Consider the following 17,119-nt stretch of genomic DNA (forward strand, 5'->3'; position numbering starts at 1 on the left):
GATGTGTGTGTGTGCGTGTGCGTGTGTGTGTGTGCGTGTGTATGTGATGTGATGTGTGTGTGCGTGTGCGTGTGTGTGTGTGTGTGTGCGTGTGTGTGTATGTGATGTGTGTGTGTGTGCGTGTGTGTGTGTGTGCGTGTGTGTGATGTGTGTGTGCGTGTGTGTGTGTGTGCGTGTGTGTGTATGTGATGTGTGTGTGTGTGCGTGTGTGTGTGTGCGTGTGTGTGTGTGCGTGTGTATGTGATGTGATGTGTGTGTGTGTGTGTGTGTGTGTGCGTGTGTGTGTGTGTGTGTGTGTGTGCGTGTGTATGTGATGTGTGTGCGTGTGTGTGTGTGTGTGTGTGCGTGTGTGTGTATGTGATGTGTGTGTGTGTGCGTGTGTGTGTGTGTGTGTGCGTGTGTGTGATGTGTGTGTGCGTGTGTGTGTGTGTGTGTGTGCGTGTGTGTGTATGTGATGTGATGTGTGTGTCTGTGTGTGTGTGTGTGTGTGTGCGTGTGTGCGTGTGTGTGTATGTGATGTGTGTGTGTGTGTGTGTGTGTGTGTGTGCGTGTGTATGTGATGTGATGTGTGTGTCTGTGTGTGTGTGTGTGTGTGTGCGTGTGTGCGTGTGTGTGTATGTGATGTGTGTGTGTGTGTGTGTGTGTGTGTGTGTGCGTGCGTGTGTGTGTGTGTGTGTGTTCGTGCGTGTGTGTGTGCGTGCGTGTGTGCGTGTGTGCGTGTGTGTGTATGTGATGTGTGTGTGTGTGTGTGTGTGTGCGTGCGTGCGTGCGTGTGTGTGTGTGTGCGTGCGTGTGTGTGTGTGTGTGTGCGTGCGTGTGTGTGTGTGTGCGCAGCCCTTAAGGGCAGCCTTGGCTTTTAGATGCTCATTAGAGCTGGTAAGGCCTTGTATTAACGTGCATCAGAAAATACCAAATGCTGCTTTTCAATTTCTCATTTTAATCATGTTTTTATACTTTCTAACTATTTAAAGGAGCTGATATGGATTTATATTGGTATTTTTTCCGACAATATTATGTATTTATAACATAGTATTCTGAATAATTTCCAGGGTCACCCTGGAAAGGAAGGGCCTCCTGGAGAAAAAGGACATTTGGTAAGGTTTTTGTTTTTTAATCTGCTTCAGGCTCATTAGGTATTTGCATTTCCAGTGTTGTTTTTCTCAGATTTGCTCAAAAGTAACATTTATTCTAATCTGACTTTCTCTTAAACCTTTTCAGGGTCCTTCTGGTCCACAAGGTACTATTGGTTACCCTGGCCCTCGAGGTGTAAAGGTAAATTGAATACAGTTGTCATACTAAACTTACCGTATTTTCTGGAGTATAAGTCGCACCAGCCAAAACATTTATTATAGAGAAGAAAAGTTACACTGTAGTGTGAGTAAGTGTGAAAATAACAAATAATATAATATATAAGTTGTAAGTATAAGTATATAAGTATAAAAATAAGTATAAGTCGCACCCCGGCCAAAACTATGAAAAAAGGTGCAATTTATAGTCCGGAAAATACGGTAGATGTGGGAGCGGCACTAGACTTTACTATTTTCTTTTATAACAAAGTTGGCCATTGAGTTGAGTTTAATTAATTATAAGTCACTTTTAAGGAGACATATTTAGAACTTCAGTTCAAGGGACTTTTAGGTTGTTTTTGAGAGTTATTGCCGTTTAAAAAACGGAAAAGTAGAAAAGTAAAAAATATAATCACAATCACTTTTGGTGACGATTGTATTATTTGAATATTTCAATAGTCAATTTTGTGTTTCACATTTTAAAAGCTTTAAAAGATTAGACGAGAGGCTTTGAACCTGGTTTAAAGTGGCATTACACATTTTTTCTGCAAATGAATAATTTAGAGCTATAATTGTAACTACACTACACTACAGAAGCCTAATATATTCTTATGTACAGGGAGCCGATGGTGTGCGTGGTCTAAAAGGAACCAAGGGTGAGAAAGTAAGTGTGACGTAGAAATACACAATTTTATGACTATTTTAATTGTTATAAAATGTCAATAAAACATCTTTCTACCTGGATATGGATTGGTTTAACACTCTCAAATGTCAAATGTTATTCAGAAAGCTAATCAGAAACATGTTTCTACTGTCGGTTACTATGGCAACAGGATTTTGTTTGCTAAAGTGTCTCCTAGTCCTTGAGTTAGAGTGGGCCTTTCTACTTCATTAACATTCTCACTTCTGTTCTTTACCTCACGCCAAAGGGAGAAGACGGCTTCCCAGGATTTAAAGGAGATATGGGAATCAAGGGTGACAGGGTAATTAGCCTTTTGTTTGTATTGAACTCTGTGAATTTTGTTCCTGTGACCTTTAGCAAAAAACATGGAAAGGAATCTACTTTAGCCGCTTTTGGGCCAAGCCTTTGTGACCAGTGTGAAGCAGTGTGTAATGAGCAAACATAGGTTGCTGCACCACTCAGATCTGATTTGTTTTTCACAACACAATTCTGCCGTGGCCTGGTTAGCAAACTTGTCCTAAAACCCAAACTTTAATCAGATTAACTAAACCTAACCCTAATCCTAATCATTCCTATATCACACTTCCTGATTCTAAGTAACTGCATAGTACATGACACGGCTGAAAACCTTGAGAACACAGCCACAGCATCCTACATCCTCAAACCAGCATCCTCAAACCATGTGGCACTGTAAAGCTAAGTGCAGTGAAGGATAAATCAATGGCATTTAAAGCTTCTCAAACTCGAGAGCTTCAGCTTGTTTTTCTCTGGAGATGCAGCAAATCCAGATGAAAGCAAAGATTTAAGATGGCCCTTAACTCTACGGAGACAGACATGGAAAGGAATCTACATAACTAATTTTGAAATGTCACTGAGGAAAATATGTTCTCTGTTTTAACAGCATCTTCTATGAGCTTACAAGTGTACAACCATTGCAGTTTGATGTATTTGTGACATATTTGTAGATTTTTTTTATCCCTTAGATAAAGCCATGCACGCACAGCTGTATCAGGAAATGTATTGTCAAAAATCAAAATGCAACAGAACACAAACATATGCAGTTCTGCGCGCTACACTGTGTGGGTCAGAGCACCCTGAATATTTACATTTTTCTCTAAAGGGTGAACTTGGACCAGCTGGACCCAGGGGAGAAGATGGCCCTGAAGGTCCAAAGGGCCGTTCAGGTCTTCCAGGAGACCCAGGCCCGCTTGGAGGAACTGGTGAGAAGGTAATTGTATGAATTTAATTCACAAACATGAACTGTTTTTAAAACGTTTCTAAATTGCAACAAAATATGTATATTTGCAATTATTAACAGCGGCATACATGTTTTACAGGGCAAACTTGGTGTTCCTGGGTTGCCAGGATATCCAGGAAGACAAGGACCAAAGGTTACTATGTTTTCATTGTTTATAGGATTGATGTACAAGGTTATTTAAAGAGCTTTTTTACTGTAATTGCTGTAAACAAAGCTCTTTACTGTAAAAAAGAGTGTGTCATTGTTCTATTATTTTTTATTTGTATCTGCTTTTATTATTCCACTTCTGTGCCGAATCTGTGTTGCAACAGTGGAATTTCCCCATTGTGGGACAAATAAAGGTTCTCTCACCTTCTCTTAACTATATGGGTGTTGATGCCATGTTGCAGTTATACATTGTGAAAAATAAATGGTGTGAGACCATAATCATACCACAACTAATCCAAATATCTAAGAAAAATCACATCACTCAAGGACAAGATTATGCATCTCATGGGGCTAATCATTGTGTGACTCTGATGACTCAAATCACCATATACTTACAGGGATCTCAAGGTTTCCAAGGATTCCCTGGTGCCAACGGCGAGAAAGGAACTCGAGTAAGTCTCATGGACTAGACTTGGTGCAGTGGGTTAGTGCATCAATATGAAATATATTTATTAGTTTTGAAAATTATTAGGGATATATTGATTTGGCTCGTACAAAGGAATAATTTAACCTGTGCAATGAAGTGAAACAGCCAAAATACTAACGTGATCTGATTATTCTACGGTCAAAGATGCAAGTTTGGGGAGGCTAAAGGGAATGTATTAATGTTTGTCTGTGCAATCCGGCTTATCGGCTGGACTATGTTCTTGAGTTTTCAACACAAGGGGACATGGAAGTTGCAACATGCTTGAGTATATTAAGTACTGTATGTACTATTGGGTAATCTGAATTCATGGACGTGAAATGTAATATATGCCTTTTTTATTTAGCTAGAAATAAAATTGAGGACTGTATATATTTTGAATAGAATTGTTGTGATTACAATTTAAGTAGAGCATGTATCTGATGGCTTCAGCCCTTTGATAGAAGGGCCATTTCTTTGATCTTTGTATTTGCTCTTGATGTCCACAGGGAACAGGAGGAAAACCTGGCCCACGCGGACAGAGAGGACCAACGGTTAGTCTTACTCAGCACACTTCTAGTTGTATACAGATGGCAAGCTTGGCACTCAAATCTGTTGAGATTTAGATATTATAACCAAGCTTTTGTTCTTATTTATAAAGGGGCCACGGGGAGAGAGAGGGCCAAGAGGGCCAACAGGAAAAGCAGGACCAAAGGTATACTTTTTATGTAGTTACTGTAACATTATCTTTTTGTTGTTGTAAAAACTACATTAAACATAATTTTTCAGGGTAACTCCGGAAATGACGGTCCACCAGGACCTCCTGGTGAGAGGGTATGTTTGAATGTCCTAGCTTACTCGGGCTATCAGTACTAACTACTCATCTTCATTATTAACACTGTGTTGCATTGCTTTAGGGTCTGCCTGGACCTCAAGGCCCGACAGGATTCCCTGGTCCAAAAGGACCTCCTGTAAGTTTTGCGTGATGAACTTTTATTATTCTATCTCCAAGAATATGTGTAAACGTTTGGCATTGATGGAAAGACTACTGAATATTTGTACTAAAGTAAAAGTACAGTTACATGATTAAAATTTTACTCAATTACAAGTAAAGAACTGCTGTCAAATCTGTACTTAAATAAAAATAAACCAATGCAAGAAAAACACTACCGTACTCAAGAGTACTCTTTTAGTACAGAGTTACTTTTTTACACTGATTCAGTATTATTTTAGATCAGTATTTCATACAAAACTTGATTTAATAAACAGTTTAAAGCAGAATTAAGTTGTTATAAATGGCAATCTGCATGTTCTTTGAGCGCTGGCTAATCAGAGCAGGTGATGTAGCGATGATCACTTTTCCACCTTCAAGGCACTCAAAGTATGTGTTTGTAGGAGTAGAAAGGAGCAGAGACAGAGGTGAAACAACATGGGGATGATTGGGACTTGTAATGTGCTCAGTACTGATAGTGATTTAATGTAACTAATTACAATTACATTGCTAAAATTGTACTCAAGTACATGTTTAAAAATCAACACAAAAAAGTACAATTTCCCATAAAGCTACTCTATTACAGTACTGTGCATATTTGTAATCAGTTACTTTCCACCCGTGACGTTTGGTTGGTTTGGTTTCAGGGACCTGCAGGCAAAGATGGACTTCCTGGACATCCTGGACAGAGAGGAGAGACTGTGAGTAGTGTTTTTTTAATCAATATTTTATTGTTACCTTACCCTAACCCTTACGTCAACATAATTCACCAACATCTTTCATTGTCCCACACAGGGCTTCCAAGGAAAAACTGGCCCTCCTGGTCCACCAGGTGTGGTTGGGCCTCAGGTGAGTCTCAAACTCTCTCTAACCTGTGCAAAGGGATGTATGATGCATGTATGTTTGATACATTTTACCGGGCTTTGTCTCCCAGCTGCTCTGCTAATGCCAGCTAAGAACATCTCATCTTAGTATGGACATAACACCCACACAAAAAAGCTCTCCCATACGCTTGCTATCTTTTGTAATCAAGGACAAACTGGACAATTTTCAGTCTATGTTTGTTTAATCTAAAATACTCACAATATATCAATGTATTCGTTTTTGAATGGTAATGTTTGATATATTCAATATGTTTAAAAATGTTTATTCAGGGGCCAACAGGCGAGACGGGACAAATGGGTGACAGGGGTCACCCTGGACCCCCTGGCCCTCCTGGTGAACAGGGTCTACCAGGAGCTGCCGGAAAAGAAGGTGCTAAGGTAAATATTTACTTTGAATTTGAATAAATGTCCTTTGTAGAATCCTGTTTCCTTTAATATAAAATCAGAGACTGATCTTGTCTTTATGTTTAGGGGGACCCTGGTCCTGCTGGCCCTGCTGGTAAAGATGGACCACCTGGGCCAAGAGGCTTCCCTGGAGAGAGAGGCCTGCCTGGTCCAGTGGTAGGTCCCATTCTGTACTGGTCGTTTGATACAAATAAAATAATTGTTACTTAAATATGTTTGTAAAATACATTAAAGTCATGTTAATGACAACTCATTTTTCTTGTATGATACAGGGAGCTCATGGACTGAAAGGAAATGAGGGTCCTCACGGCCCACCTGGCCCAGCAGTGAGTAGACTGCAGCCTTTGCATGCAATTATCTTTAACTCAATGCTACTTTTCTCTTTTATCTTATCACTTTGTTGATGATCATTATATTCAGTGAATTGTATGTCTTTATTTGATAAAAATCTCCATTATTCATTTATTCATTGCTTTAGGGCTCTCCTGGTGAACGTGGTTCTGCTGGTCCTGCTGGCCCTACTGGACTTCCTGGACGTCCAGGCCCTCAGGGTCCACCTGGCCCTGCTGGAGAGAAGGGTGGACCGGTAATTGTCTTAATTCCTAGTATAAATATATGCATCGCTATCAATCTAAAATATTGTTTTCAAATTATTATTTAGGGTGAAAAAGGACCTCAAGGCCCAGCTGGAAGAGATGGTATTCAGGGTCCTGTAGGTCTTCCTGGACCCGGAGGTCCTCCGGGACCACCTGGGGAGGATGGAGACAAGGTTAGTTCTATTTAATGTAGAGAATGTTATGTTAATATTAACATCTAAGTCAGTTTCTTTTGTCCCTTTCTTCAGCCTTAATTGCACTACTGTTTTGTACTGACAGTGTTTAAAACACTTTAGTGTTAATGTTTAGTGTTACACAAAGGTGGGAAACATCTGTGTCATGGACAGAATGTGGGAAAAAGAACGACGCACACTGTTTCTACTAACATAAAGGATTTGAGTTGGATCATCTCATATCCTGGGGTCCTGAGAACTAATATGTATTCCCATTTTACAGATGGACTGAACTTAATGTCCATATTTAAAGGCTATTGGGCAATTTTCTTGGAAGTAACACGTGCAATAAGCCATTTGTTTTAAACACATTTAACTTTTCTCCAGGGAGAGCTTGGAGAACCAGGCCAAAAGGGAGGCAAGGGTGACAAAGGAGAACATGTAAGTGTTGGAGTCATGCAGCATTCATTTTTAAATAAAAGTTCTACATGTTAGAATGTAATAATACTGTTTACTGTTCTTTCACAGGGTCCTCCAGGGCCAACTGGCCCACAGGGACCTGTCGGAGCACCTGGTCCTGCGGTAGGTACTCACTTTTAAAAAGTTATTAATTTAGCATATGGTCTATTTTAACATGGATTGAATTTGTATGTGTAGGGTGCAGACGGCGAGCCCGGTCCCAGAGGACAGCAGGGTCTGTTTGGACAGAAGGGAGATGAGGGAACAAGGGGTTTCCCTGGACCTCCTGGCCCAGTTGGACTGCAGGTATGATAAATGCATAGTATTTGAGCGTAACAAACGTGCTAATCTTGTGTTATTCCATAGGGCTTACCAGGTCCACCTGGTGAGAAAGGGGAAACTGGAGATGCTGGTAAACAGGTACAACTTTTTAAATTCACAGTTTAGTCCAAACAGGTGAATTATAAGAGCACTAATATATTATTGTAATTTATTTCTTGCTATTAAATCTAGGGTCCACCTGGCCCTCCAGGGCCTAGGGGACCATCTGGACCTCCTGGAGCTGATGGCCCCCAAGGGCCTTCTGGTGGTATCGGAAATCCTGGAGCTGTCGGGGAGAAGGTGAAATGTTTTGTCTTTTTTTTTTAGTAATATGTATACTCTGCTTATTATCAGATGTGTTTTGTTATAAGATTATTAAGACACAAAGAGCAAAACCATCTGATTTCTTTCTGTTCATGGTCCCTCTGATTATTCACATCAGGTTTCATGTTATTTAAATCATATTAAAGGTTTAGAAATAAGATATTAATCTGATTTTGGTGTGCCACTGTCAGTTTTAATGTTTCATAGTCTATACACCTTAATATGTTGGTAAAATATCTTTGTCTGTTATGCAAGTCCTCACATAACATATTGATATGCTACTGTTTTTTGTTCCTCCTTTCTCCCACTCATCATATTCAGACAGCACTTCCACCCACAACAGGGTTTATAGTGGATACCATGCCCTGAAAAGTGGTTGCTCTTAATTCTGTTGCATCAGTCACACGTTCATACAGATGCTTTTGATTCTAATATGTAACATAAAAAGATACATGGCCTGTTACAGCATATGTTTGTGCATGTCTCACGTTCAGTACTGTTCTGTCTGTTTCTAGGGAGATTCTGGCGAAGCTGGAGAGCCTGGACTTCAAGGAGAAGTTGGCCCCTCTGTAAGTATTGGGTTAGATTATAACATCTACAGTAGTGTGCGACAGACTGATTCTTACCAACCATGTCAATATAATGGACTTTTCAGACTACTGTGAGTGCAACTTGGTCCTAACAACTCTTTGTGTGAATAATAGGGACCAAGGGGAGAACGAGGAGAGAAGGGTGAGGGAGGTCCTGCTGGCACATCTGGACCCCCTGGCCCCAAAGGTCCCCCTGGAGATGATGGTCCCAAAGGAAGTCCAGTAAGTTTACTAATTTAAATGCAATCAACACAATTTTGGTTTTCATTTGACAATGGCATTACTGTATGTTTCAGGGCCCAAGTGGTTTCCCTGGTGACCCTGGTCCTCCTGGAGAGCCTGGTCCTCATGTAAGTAAAACTTATACTGTACTGTATTTATGAATAATTAACATTTAGCTCTTCATCTCTGGTCTCTTTATATATAGGGTTTAGATGGTCCACCAGGAGACAAGGGAGATGATGGAGAAGCTGGTCAGGCAGTAAGTAGTGCTTTGAATGTTAAGAAATGTCCAAAATGAATGAGTAAATGAATATCGGTTTTGTACAAAATCTAGGGTTCTCCTGGACCAACTGGAGAGTCTGGTCCCTCTGGACCACCAGGCAAACGGGTAAGCTCTGTTCCTGTCACCATATTCATTCAAAAATATTCAAATTTAGTCATCTGGACACTGTTTTGAAAATCAAGACATTTGAGAACTCAGAGTTGTGATAGTAGTAGTAGTAGTAGTAGTAGTAGTAGTAGTAGTAGTAGTAGTAGTAGTTGTAGTAGTTGTAGTAGTTGTAGTAGTTGTAGTAGTTGTAGTAGTAGTAGTTGTAGTAGTTGTTGTTGTTGTTGTTGTTGTTGTTGTTGTTGTTGTTGTTTGAGAGTAGCATAAAGCCTGAGTTCTAAGACCAGTCTTGTGTTTTCTATAATGAAACACTCCTGGTCAAATGAGGGATTACACAGACTTTGTATGCATTATAATTTGTGTCATATATGTGTGATTAGGGACCTCCTGGACCTTCCGGACCAGAGGGCCGACAAGGAGAAAAGGGAGGCAAGGTAATTAATGCATCCATCACAGGTTTTGGTTCTTTTGAACCAAGAACAAACTTAACATTTTGTGTTTAAGGGAGAGTCAGGTTTGGAGGGTTCCCAGGGAAAGACTGGTCCTGTCGGTCCGCAAGGTTCACCTGGAAAACCTGGCTCTGAGGGTCTCAGAGGTATCCCTGGCCCAGTTGTAAGTTTTTAAAGTTTTTTTTCGCTATTTGAGCTGAATATGGGGCAATCAGTACTAAAACAAAGTTTGTACACAGGGTGAACAGGGTCTTCCTGGTGCCCCAGGGCCTGATGGGCCTCCTGGACCTATGGTAATTATCAGATGAAATGGAAAACACTTTTTTGACAGTACTATATGTAATGTGACTGTCCTCATACACTGTGATTTGTGCACCACAGGGCCCTCCAGGTTTACCGGGAATGAAAGGAGACTCAGGTGTTAAAGGTGAAAAAGTGAGTATTGTGTAATTTTTATATAAATTGGATAATTTGTTCTAAGACAAGCTGTCTTTCCTGAGTAACCATGTGGTCTCTCTAAACAGGGCCATCCTGGTCTCATAGGTCTGATAGGACCCCCAGGTGAACAGGGAGAAAAGGGTGACAGAGGTCTTCCTGGTCCTTCGGGAACATCAGGTCCAAAAGGAGATAATGTGAGGACTTTAATGCATGTGGAAATATCATTATCATTTATAATTTTCTGGGGTCATCAATACAGTTTATTTATTTTCAAAGGGTATTGCCGGTCCACCTGGTCCTCTTGGCCCACTGGGTCCACCTGGATTACCTGTAAGGCTCTTGGGTCATTTAATTTGTGATTCTTAACTGAATATCTTTTAAAAATGTATCTGTTGTTATGGAAAAATAGAGAGGATGATGATTATAAAATTATCTGATTTGTGTTTAGGGTCCCCCTGGTCCCAAAGGAGCCAAGGGATCCTCTGTAAGTGTTTTTTTTTTTATTTTTGTTTTTTATTCATGACACAGTATGTTTACTTGTGAATTTTAGGGCCAAACAGGACCCAAGGGAGAAACTGGCACATCCGGACCACCAGGTCCACCTGTAAGTTCATTTTAGTCTCCTTTTTATAAGAAAGTAAACATTTTAATTCAAATTGTATACATTTTCTCCTCACCACAGGGCCCCCCTGGCGATGTTATACATCCTCTGCCTATTATGGCCTCCGTTAAAGGCAGATCACGAAGAAACGTAGATGCCAGCCAGCTAGTAGATGATGCATCTGTTGATGCCAATTACAAGGACTATGACGATGGCATGGAGGAAATCTTTGGCTCATTGAACTCTCTAAAACTTGAGATTGAGCAGATGAAGCACCCATTGGGAACACAAGGCAACCCAGCACGGACCTGCAAGGACCTCCAGCTCTGCCACCCTGACTTCCCAGACGGTGTGTAAAACAATGCATCATCAAATCAATGTTACTCTTGCAGTTACTGTTTTTAAGGCTATTAAAATGTTTCTACCCAGAATATATTGGCATACTGGTATATTGGTATTTATCCCTCTCCAGGTGAATACTGGATTGATCCAAACCAGGGCTGCTCTCGTGACTCCTTCAAGGTGTACTGCAACTTCACAGCAGGAGGGGAAAGCTGCATATTCCCAGATAAAAAATCTGAAGGGGTGAGTAAAGAAGTTGACACACACAAATAGACCATGACGACACTGAACTGACTGAACTCTGAAAACAAAATATATACAAATCAATGAAAGCAAAAAGAGCGTGCATATTTGTTTTGCCCGATTGGCAGATGTAGAGAAGGGGCTATACAGTTTTAACTTTATATCATCCTGTCACAAACAACAACCCACTAATAGCTACATTATTCTTCCATTACCTTTGTCACAGATGGGACAAAACATAGTAATAGGAAGTGCAAGTTAGCATATTTTGCCAAGGTAAAATTGTATTGCCAGGGAGGACATGGACTGAACAAGAACTTCAATTTACTAAGTATTTAATAGGCGACTATGAAGGTAAGATATTTTTGGGTCAATTTGGGGTTTATTGGGCTTGAATTTGTAAGAGGATTGTAGTAGAACACTGAGAACACAGTCTTTGACAAGTCAGGAGTTGTGTAATAACACAGTGTTACAGCCACTTTAATGATCCCACACCAAGTCTCAGAGGAGCTGGGTTTGCTCATACTTGGAATAATGAAGCAGACTTTTTATAGCTGACTGGTGATGGGCTTCTCACGTTTGTGTTGGTGGAGAAGAGAAAAGGCTTGTGGTTTCAGTTGAGGTATTTTAAAACCCATACTATATGTGTATACTGGCCCAGTTAGTTTACTGACACCATATGTGCGGTTCATGTATTGTGATGAAGCATGGATAATAGACCACTGCACTGAAATTACTCAGCAGCAGTCAACTACTGGCAGTATCACTTGAGAATGACTACAGTAATTGAAGGTCACTGTTAAAGCACCATAGGCCTTATGTAGATGTCATCTCATGGCCATAGGTCATGTCTTTGCCATCATTCATTACACTGTTTTAATGACCACCACATATAGACTGCTGTCACCTAATTACACAGAAATGGATCATTGTCATTGCTAAAACCATTAGATCTGTGTCATATTGGCCAAATCAAAAGTTTTACATTACTAGTTTTCTTCGGCGTGAAAAGTGGTTGCTGAGCAGTGGTTGCTGAGCTCCTTGCAGGTAATAATTTCATCAACAGTTTGTACTCATGCATTTTTCAGTAGCAATTACCAAGCTGTTATGGTTTGGCAAGTAAAAAATGGAGAATAATTCTATCACACCTTGTTGGACCATTTGGTTGGGGTGATCTCACATGTATTGTTCCAGGTCTGGATAAATCCTCTGGTGGATAAGCAGAAGGGCCGAGTGTGAACGCCACACCAGTGTGTTTCTCAAATCCGTTCCTCTTCTTTAACATTGCTCTTTCCCTCCTGTTTTGCTTTTCTGTCAATCTATGCCCCCAGGCTAGGCTAACGTCCTGGGCAAAGGAGAATCCTGGTTCCTGGTTCAGTGAATTCAAACGTGGTAAACTGGTAAGCCACACCCCTGATTTCCCAAGCCCTCTTTCCTGAATACTGTTCATATTTTACAGAGCAAAATGGCAAAATGGCCCAAAGACTCACCAGGCACATGGTTTAGTCACTACAAGAGAGGTTCCCTGGTAAGTGTCCGTGCCTATGGTGCAGAGTCCTGGCTGAGCCTGGACTCTGTTTGCCAGAGGCTCTGCATGGGACTGCTCCACACAGTATGTATGTGATGCTGCACCTGGCTGCTGTGCATAACCCCAGTCCTACTAGATCTGGTGATGCTCTGGTGCTCTGGAAAGGTTAGTAGAGGGGTTACCTCTGCCATACCTTTGCCAAAAGAAAGCATCACGGAATATGACTTTGTACCTTAGTACTGCGGTGACTCTTCAAATATAAGCACACCAGATAATTTTGAGGTAACTAAGTGCCTCTTACTCCAATTGAGTCATCAATTGAAGTCACACAGTGCAGGTGCTCAGTCAACTCCCAGGGATCCCTGGGGATTCAGTCACTCTTGACTTGTGGCTATGATGATGAAGAGGTAATGTTTTTTTTGTGAATGGTGCAGTTACACTTTGTGCAGTAAGGAAGCACGTATGACATAAGTATAGTCGGAGCGCATGCACCGATGAGCTGCTTCCAGTGAAGTTTGCATATTAATGTGCATGGTACACCAGTGGAACATGCATGTTATGCCTGTGGGAGGTTTGGTGCTTCAGCTGCATGGCATGGATGCTGCATGGGCTCTAATTTCAAGGAGGTCTTAATGTTTCAAAGACGAAGAGACCTTGTGGATCAATGGACTCTTGATGGTTGGTATGGATACAGCCACATGTATTAAAGATGTGCAGATCTCAACACAAACTATTCTCAGGCCCAACGGCTTTATCTATGTATTTAAAACAAATAAATCAATGTTATAAGTAGAACATGTGACTGAACGCTCATTCAATAGCACAATCAACAAGAAATAATTGAAGCAGGAATAAGTCTTACCAATGACAATGTATAAACAAACGTGAGCTTCAGGTGCAATGACTTATTCCTTTAAAAATGGATTTTTGAAAAATAAATAACTAAATAAAACACAGTTTATAAACAAATCCAAGGAAAAGTAAACTGTCTTTTTTACCTTCCTGGTGGAAAATGTGAGATGTTGGGATTAAAATAAATAAACTCTTTCAATCCTGAAATAAATTCATATGAGAATGATGTAATGCTATGCACCCATTTCACAGTCATCTGCTTCTGTTGCAGCTCTCTTACGTGGATGCAGAAGGCAACCCCATCGGAGTGGTCCAGATGACCTTCTTGCGGTTACTGAGCGCAGCAGCAAGACAGAACATGACGTACAACTGCTACCAGTCAGTGGTCTGGCATGACCAGGAGCAGGACAATTACGACAAGGCCATTCGTTTCCTGGGCTCCAACGATGAGGAGATGTCATATGATAACAACCCATACATGCGCGCTCTAGTCGATGGATGCGCGGTGAGTCTGTCTTTATTGATTCTCAGGGTATTCAGACCAGTCTTTATGTGGTTTAAACTATATTCTTACTAATGCAATGCCTCTTTGCTTCCATGTCTCTTCCACAGTTGAAAAAGGGCTATGAAAAGACAGTACTTGAGATCAACACACCAAAGGTGGAACAAGTGCCTTTTGTGGATATCATGTTTAATGACTTTGGCGGCTCCACACAGAAGTTTGGATTTGAAGTGGGCCCTGCCTGTTTCATTGGCTAAGACTGTTTACAGAGTAAATGGAGGAAAAAGCATATTTGTTTTCTCAGAAAAACAATTTAAAACTAGGACATTTCTATTTGTAAAAAAGTACCTTCTCCTTAAAACAAGTATGAGTACAAAGAAATCAATGAGACAAAGGTGATATTTTAAAAGAATTGAGAAAAGTGAAAAAGAGCAACCTTGAAACCTCAGTGTGCCTTCTCCATCACATGCAAGTTTTGAAACTGGATGTCAGGTCATGCCCCTCTCATTTAGACTCTTGTCCTGGAAGGCAGCGCTGTGAGCTGCTGCTGTCTGATGGCCGCACTGTGGACTTGATATCACTGATATCTCATCTGACATCACTCTTAACATCAGACCTGCGTCTCTTCACATGGCTTCTACACGTTTTGGTGTTCGCTCATTCTCTACGGGAGCTTTGTTTGTGCATAATGATCTTCCAATTATCTCGAAATGGACCTTATATATAAATATATATAAATAATTTTATGTTTGTAAGTAGATTCTGTATATTGTTCCTGGTTAGGTTTGTTGTTTCTGGCTTCAAAACGTGCATGTGAATTCATCTTTGGAAGGTAAAGAATCAACTGGGAAAGTAGTATTCAATTTAAAAAATATTGAATACTTCAATTAGGGAAAAACAATAATAATTAGGAAGTCCTTGTTACAGGTGTGGAAAACAACTTGTTGTAATTTAAGAACAGAATACAAATAAAATACATTCAAGTTCTATGATAGTACGTGAAAATTGATTTCCAAAAAATACATTCCTTTTTGTCCCTGGGTGCTCTCCCTGATCCAATGGGAGTTTAATTTAATAAATGTCGGACTATGCAATGGCAGATGAGGTCACAGTTCACTAAAACACAGACCATATAGGTGCTATTTTCTCTCTTCTGTGGTGCTATGTAATATTTTCTATTTTGTATTTTCCGAATGAAATTGTAGATGACTGCCCTTTAACTTTTGCTGACCTGCATTGCTGTGGTGTGTGCGTGCCACATACCTGCCGATCCACATATTGGCCAGTGAAGCTTGTCCAGAGTGTATCCCGCTTCATTGGCCCATGTCTGGCGATTGCAAATGATGATGTTGGCTTTGCAAATGGCTGTTCCAGGATGGTACAGCCTGGGCTTGTCGATTGCTGGTATATGTGCCCATCATCTGTGCCACAACAAACCTCAAGGAGTGGACGTGCCAAATTGTCTAAAAGGGATCAAGTGATTTCCTCAATCCCTTCCAACCAAAGTGTTTCATGTATATTTTTAAATCTATTTTTCTATGTAAAAACCACTCAGAAAAAAAACTATTTGTACTTTTACAATTAATGTCACCAAATTAGCAACACATGTAACACCAAATCCTGCTTGTTGTTCTACTTTTTTGCCTTTTTTGTTCTGATGCTCAATTTAAACTATGCACTCCTTTTGCTTATGACCACTAGTATTGACCACAAAGTTGACCCTCCTGCTTTTTTAACATAAAATGAGAGACTTGAACATTGTCTGTTAGGTGAACTCCATGCTTGTAGCTTCCTGGTTTCCATTGTCATGCAATACATTCATAATCAGACAGATGTTTCCTTTTGTAAATTTCTCAAACCAGCTTAGGCTGCCATTGTTTCTTGTGTTTGTAGATTTCTATGTGGTTGTTTGTTTGTTTGTTTGTTTGTTCTCACAATCTTGTCAAACCTGTGTAAGGATAGGAGGATAAAAGAGATTTTGGTTTTATGTCAATAAATTCAAGTTTACTGTGGCCATCCACTCTTGTATGTCTTTTGAAGCATTAAAACCTATCTGTATGCATGAAACTGTAAAGTTTTTTCTCTTGTTATATTGTGCCATGACATGATCTCATGTTCATGTTTTCTAATCAGGATATAGCGGCTTTTCCATTGCTACAGATAAACCAGAAGATCATGTCCAAAATTGTGAAGTGCAGAGAAAATGATGAACTTGTAACTCAACCAAAGCCAATGTTTTGTAGTATATTTATTGTACTATTTAAAATCAATAAATGTAAAATGAGACCATAGCATAAGTGTATAAGGCCCAGTCTTTACATTTTCAGACAAAGCAGTACAATACACAGGCCACCATTATAGTGTACTTCAGTGGCCGAACATAATTCTTCTGTTAAAAGCACTTCTTACCTGTTTCTGCTCTTTAGGTCCATCTCAGTGCTGCCTCCCTCCAGGCTTGGGACCAGCACAAAGCACAGAGACACCTTGTGGCTGAACTGTGGCAAGTATAGAACTGTCAACAGTGTTGTTTTGTTTGTATTGCTTTGGGAAGTGGCAGTCACCTGGGCTCCATCAACCACTTTGACAGTAAAGTTGCTATTGTCTATATTATTGCAGTGCATGGTGTGGTAAAATATAGTCAAATTAGTCCTGTATAACTGTTTTTTAAATAACTATAATGTTGAACCGAACTGTTTTAATTATTGCTTCAGCACTAATATTTTTGAGGCTTGCCTGCCATGGTCCACAACAAACCCATCAAAGTCAAAAGGAAAAATGCAGCCTTAGCCCTGCTGGATCCCACTCCTAACAACGTCATTTACATTTTTTGCAAGCGCTTTGATCAGCGAGAAGCCGCAATGGGGAGCAGCACTTCTTATGTCATTAGAGAGTGGAATTCTCACTGTGTGCATTAGCTGAACGCAGCAGAAGTGATCATCAAGAAGCAAAACATTTGTGCAATTACTTCAATCAAT

At 40.3% G+C, this 17,119-nt stretch overlaps 1 protein-coding gene across 2 annotated transcripts in view; it reads left to right on the forward strand.

Annotated features, from left to right (window-relative positions):
• col5a1 (procollagen, type V, alpha 1) overlaps positions 1-16,435 on the forward strand; it is a 54,660-nt gene extending 38,225 nt beyond the window's left edge. Inside the window, exons 26-66 of one of the 2 annotated variants that reach the window (XM_072454527.1) lie at positions 1,050-1,094; positions 1,219-1,272; positions 1,906-1,950; positions 2,216-2,269; positions 3,089-3,196; positions 3,306-3,359; positions 3,772-3,825; positions 4,346-4,390; positions 4,498-4,551; positions 4,626-4,670; positions 4,754-4,807; positions 5,475-5,528; positions 5,623-5,676; positions 5,982-6,089; positions 6,183-6,272; positions 6,389-6,442; positions 6,595-6,702; positions 6,778-6,885; positions 7,273-7,326; positions 7,414-7,467; positions 7,543-7,650; positions 7,711-7,764; positions 7,858-7,965; positions 8,505-8,558; positions 8,694-8,801; positions 8,876-8,929; positions 9,007-9,060; positions 9,136-9,189; positions 9,570-9,623; positions 9,694-9,801; positions 9,878-9,931; positions 10,020-10,073; positions 10,163-10,270; positions 10,353-10,406; positions 10,525-10,560; positions 10,627-10,680; positions 10,759-11,026; positions 11,150-11,262; positions 12,594-12,662; positions 13,914-14,147; positions 14,255-16,435. In XM_072454527.1, the coding sequence (XP_072310628.1) occupies positions 1,050-1,094; positions 1,219-1,272; positions 1,906-1,950; positions 2,216-2,269; positions 3,089-3,196; positions 3,306-3,359; positions 3,772-3,825; positions 4,346-4,390; positions 4,498-4,551; positions 4,626-4,670; positions 4,754-4,807; positions 5,475-5,528; positions 5,623-5,676; positions 5,982-6,089; positions 6,183-6,272; positions 6,389-6,442; positions 6,595-6,702; positions 6,778-6,885; positions 7,273-7,326; positions 7,414-7,467; positions 7,543-7,650; positions 7,711-7,764; positions 7,858-7,965; positions 8,505-8,558; positions 8,694-8,801; positions 8,876-8,929; positions 9,007-9,060; positions 9,136-9,189; positions 9,570-9,623; positions 9,694-9,801; positions 9,878-9,931; positions 10,020-10,073; positions 10,163-10,270; positions 10,353-10,406; positions 10,525-10,560; positions 10,627-10,680; positions 10,759-11,026; positions 11,150-11,262; positions 12,594-12,662; positions 13,914-14,147; positions 14,255-14,401 (3,243 nt within the window). In that variant the 3' untranslated portion in view covers positions 14,402-16,435. Of the gene's footprint in view, positions 1-1,049; positions 1,095-1,218; positions 1,273-1,905; positions 1,951-2,215; positions 2,270-3,088; positions 3,197-3,305; positions 3,360-3,771; positions 3,826-4,345; positions 4,391-4,497; positions 4,552-4,625; positions 4,671-4,753; positions 4,808-5,474; positions 5,529-5,622; positions 5,677-5,981; positions 6,090-6,182; positions 6,273-6,388; positions 6,443-6,594; positions 6,703-6,777; positions 6,886-7,272; positions 7,327-7,413; positions 7,468-7,542; positions 7,651-7,710; positions 7,765-7,857; positions 7,966-8,504; positions 8,559-8,693; positions 8,802-8,875; positions 8,930-9,006; positions 9,061-9,135; positions 9,190-9,569; positions 9,624-9,693; positions 9,802-9,877; positions 9,932-10,019; positions 10,074-10,162; positions 10,271-10,352; positions 10,407-10,524; positions 10,561-10,626; positions 10,681-10,758; positions 11,027-11,149; positions 11,263-12,593; positions 12,663-12,721; positions 12,791-13,913; positions 14,148-14,254 lie in introns of both variants that reach the window. The other variant, XM_072454529.1, reaches the window with a different exon arrangement.
• The last annotated feature ends 684 nt before the right edge of the window (positions 16,436-17,119 follow it).

Source organism: Eucyclogobius newberryi, unplaced genomic scaffold (genome assembly GCF_026437365.1).
Source record: "Eucyclogobius newberryi isolate DKJ021-1_F unplaced genomic scaffold, fEucNew1.0.hap1 SCAF_2, whole genome shotgun sequence".
Lineage (NCBI taxonomy): Eukaryota > Metazoa > Chordata > Actinopteri > Gobiiformes > Gobiidae > Eucyclogobius > Eucyclogobius newberryi.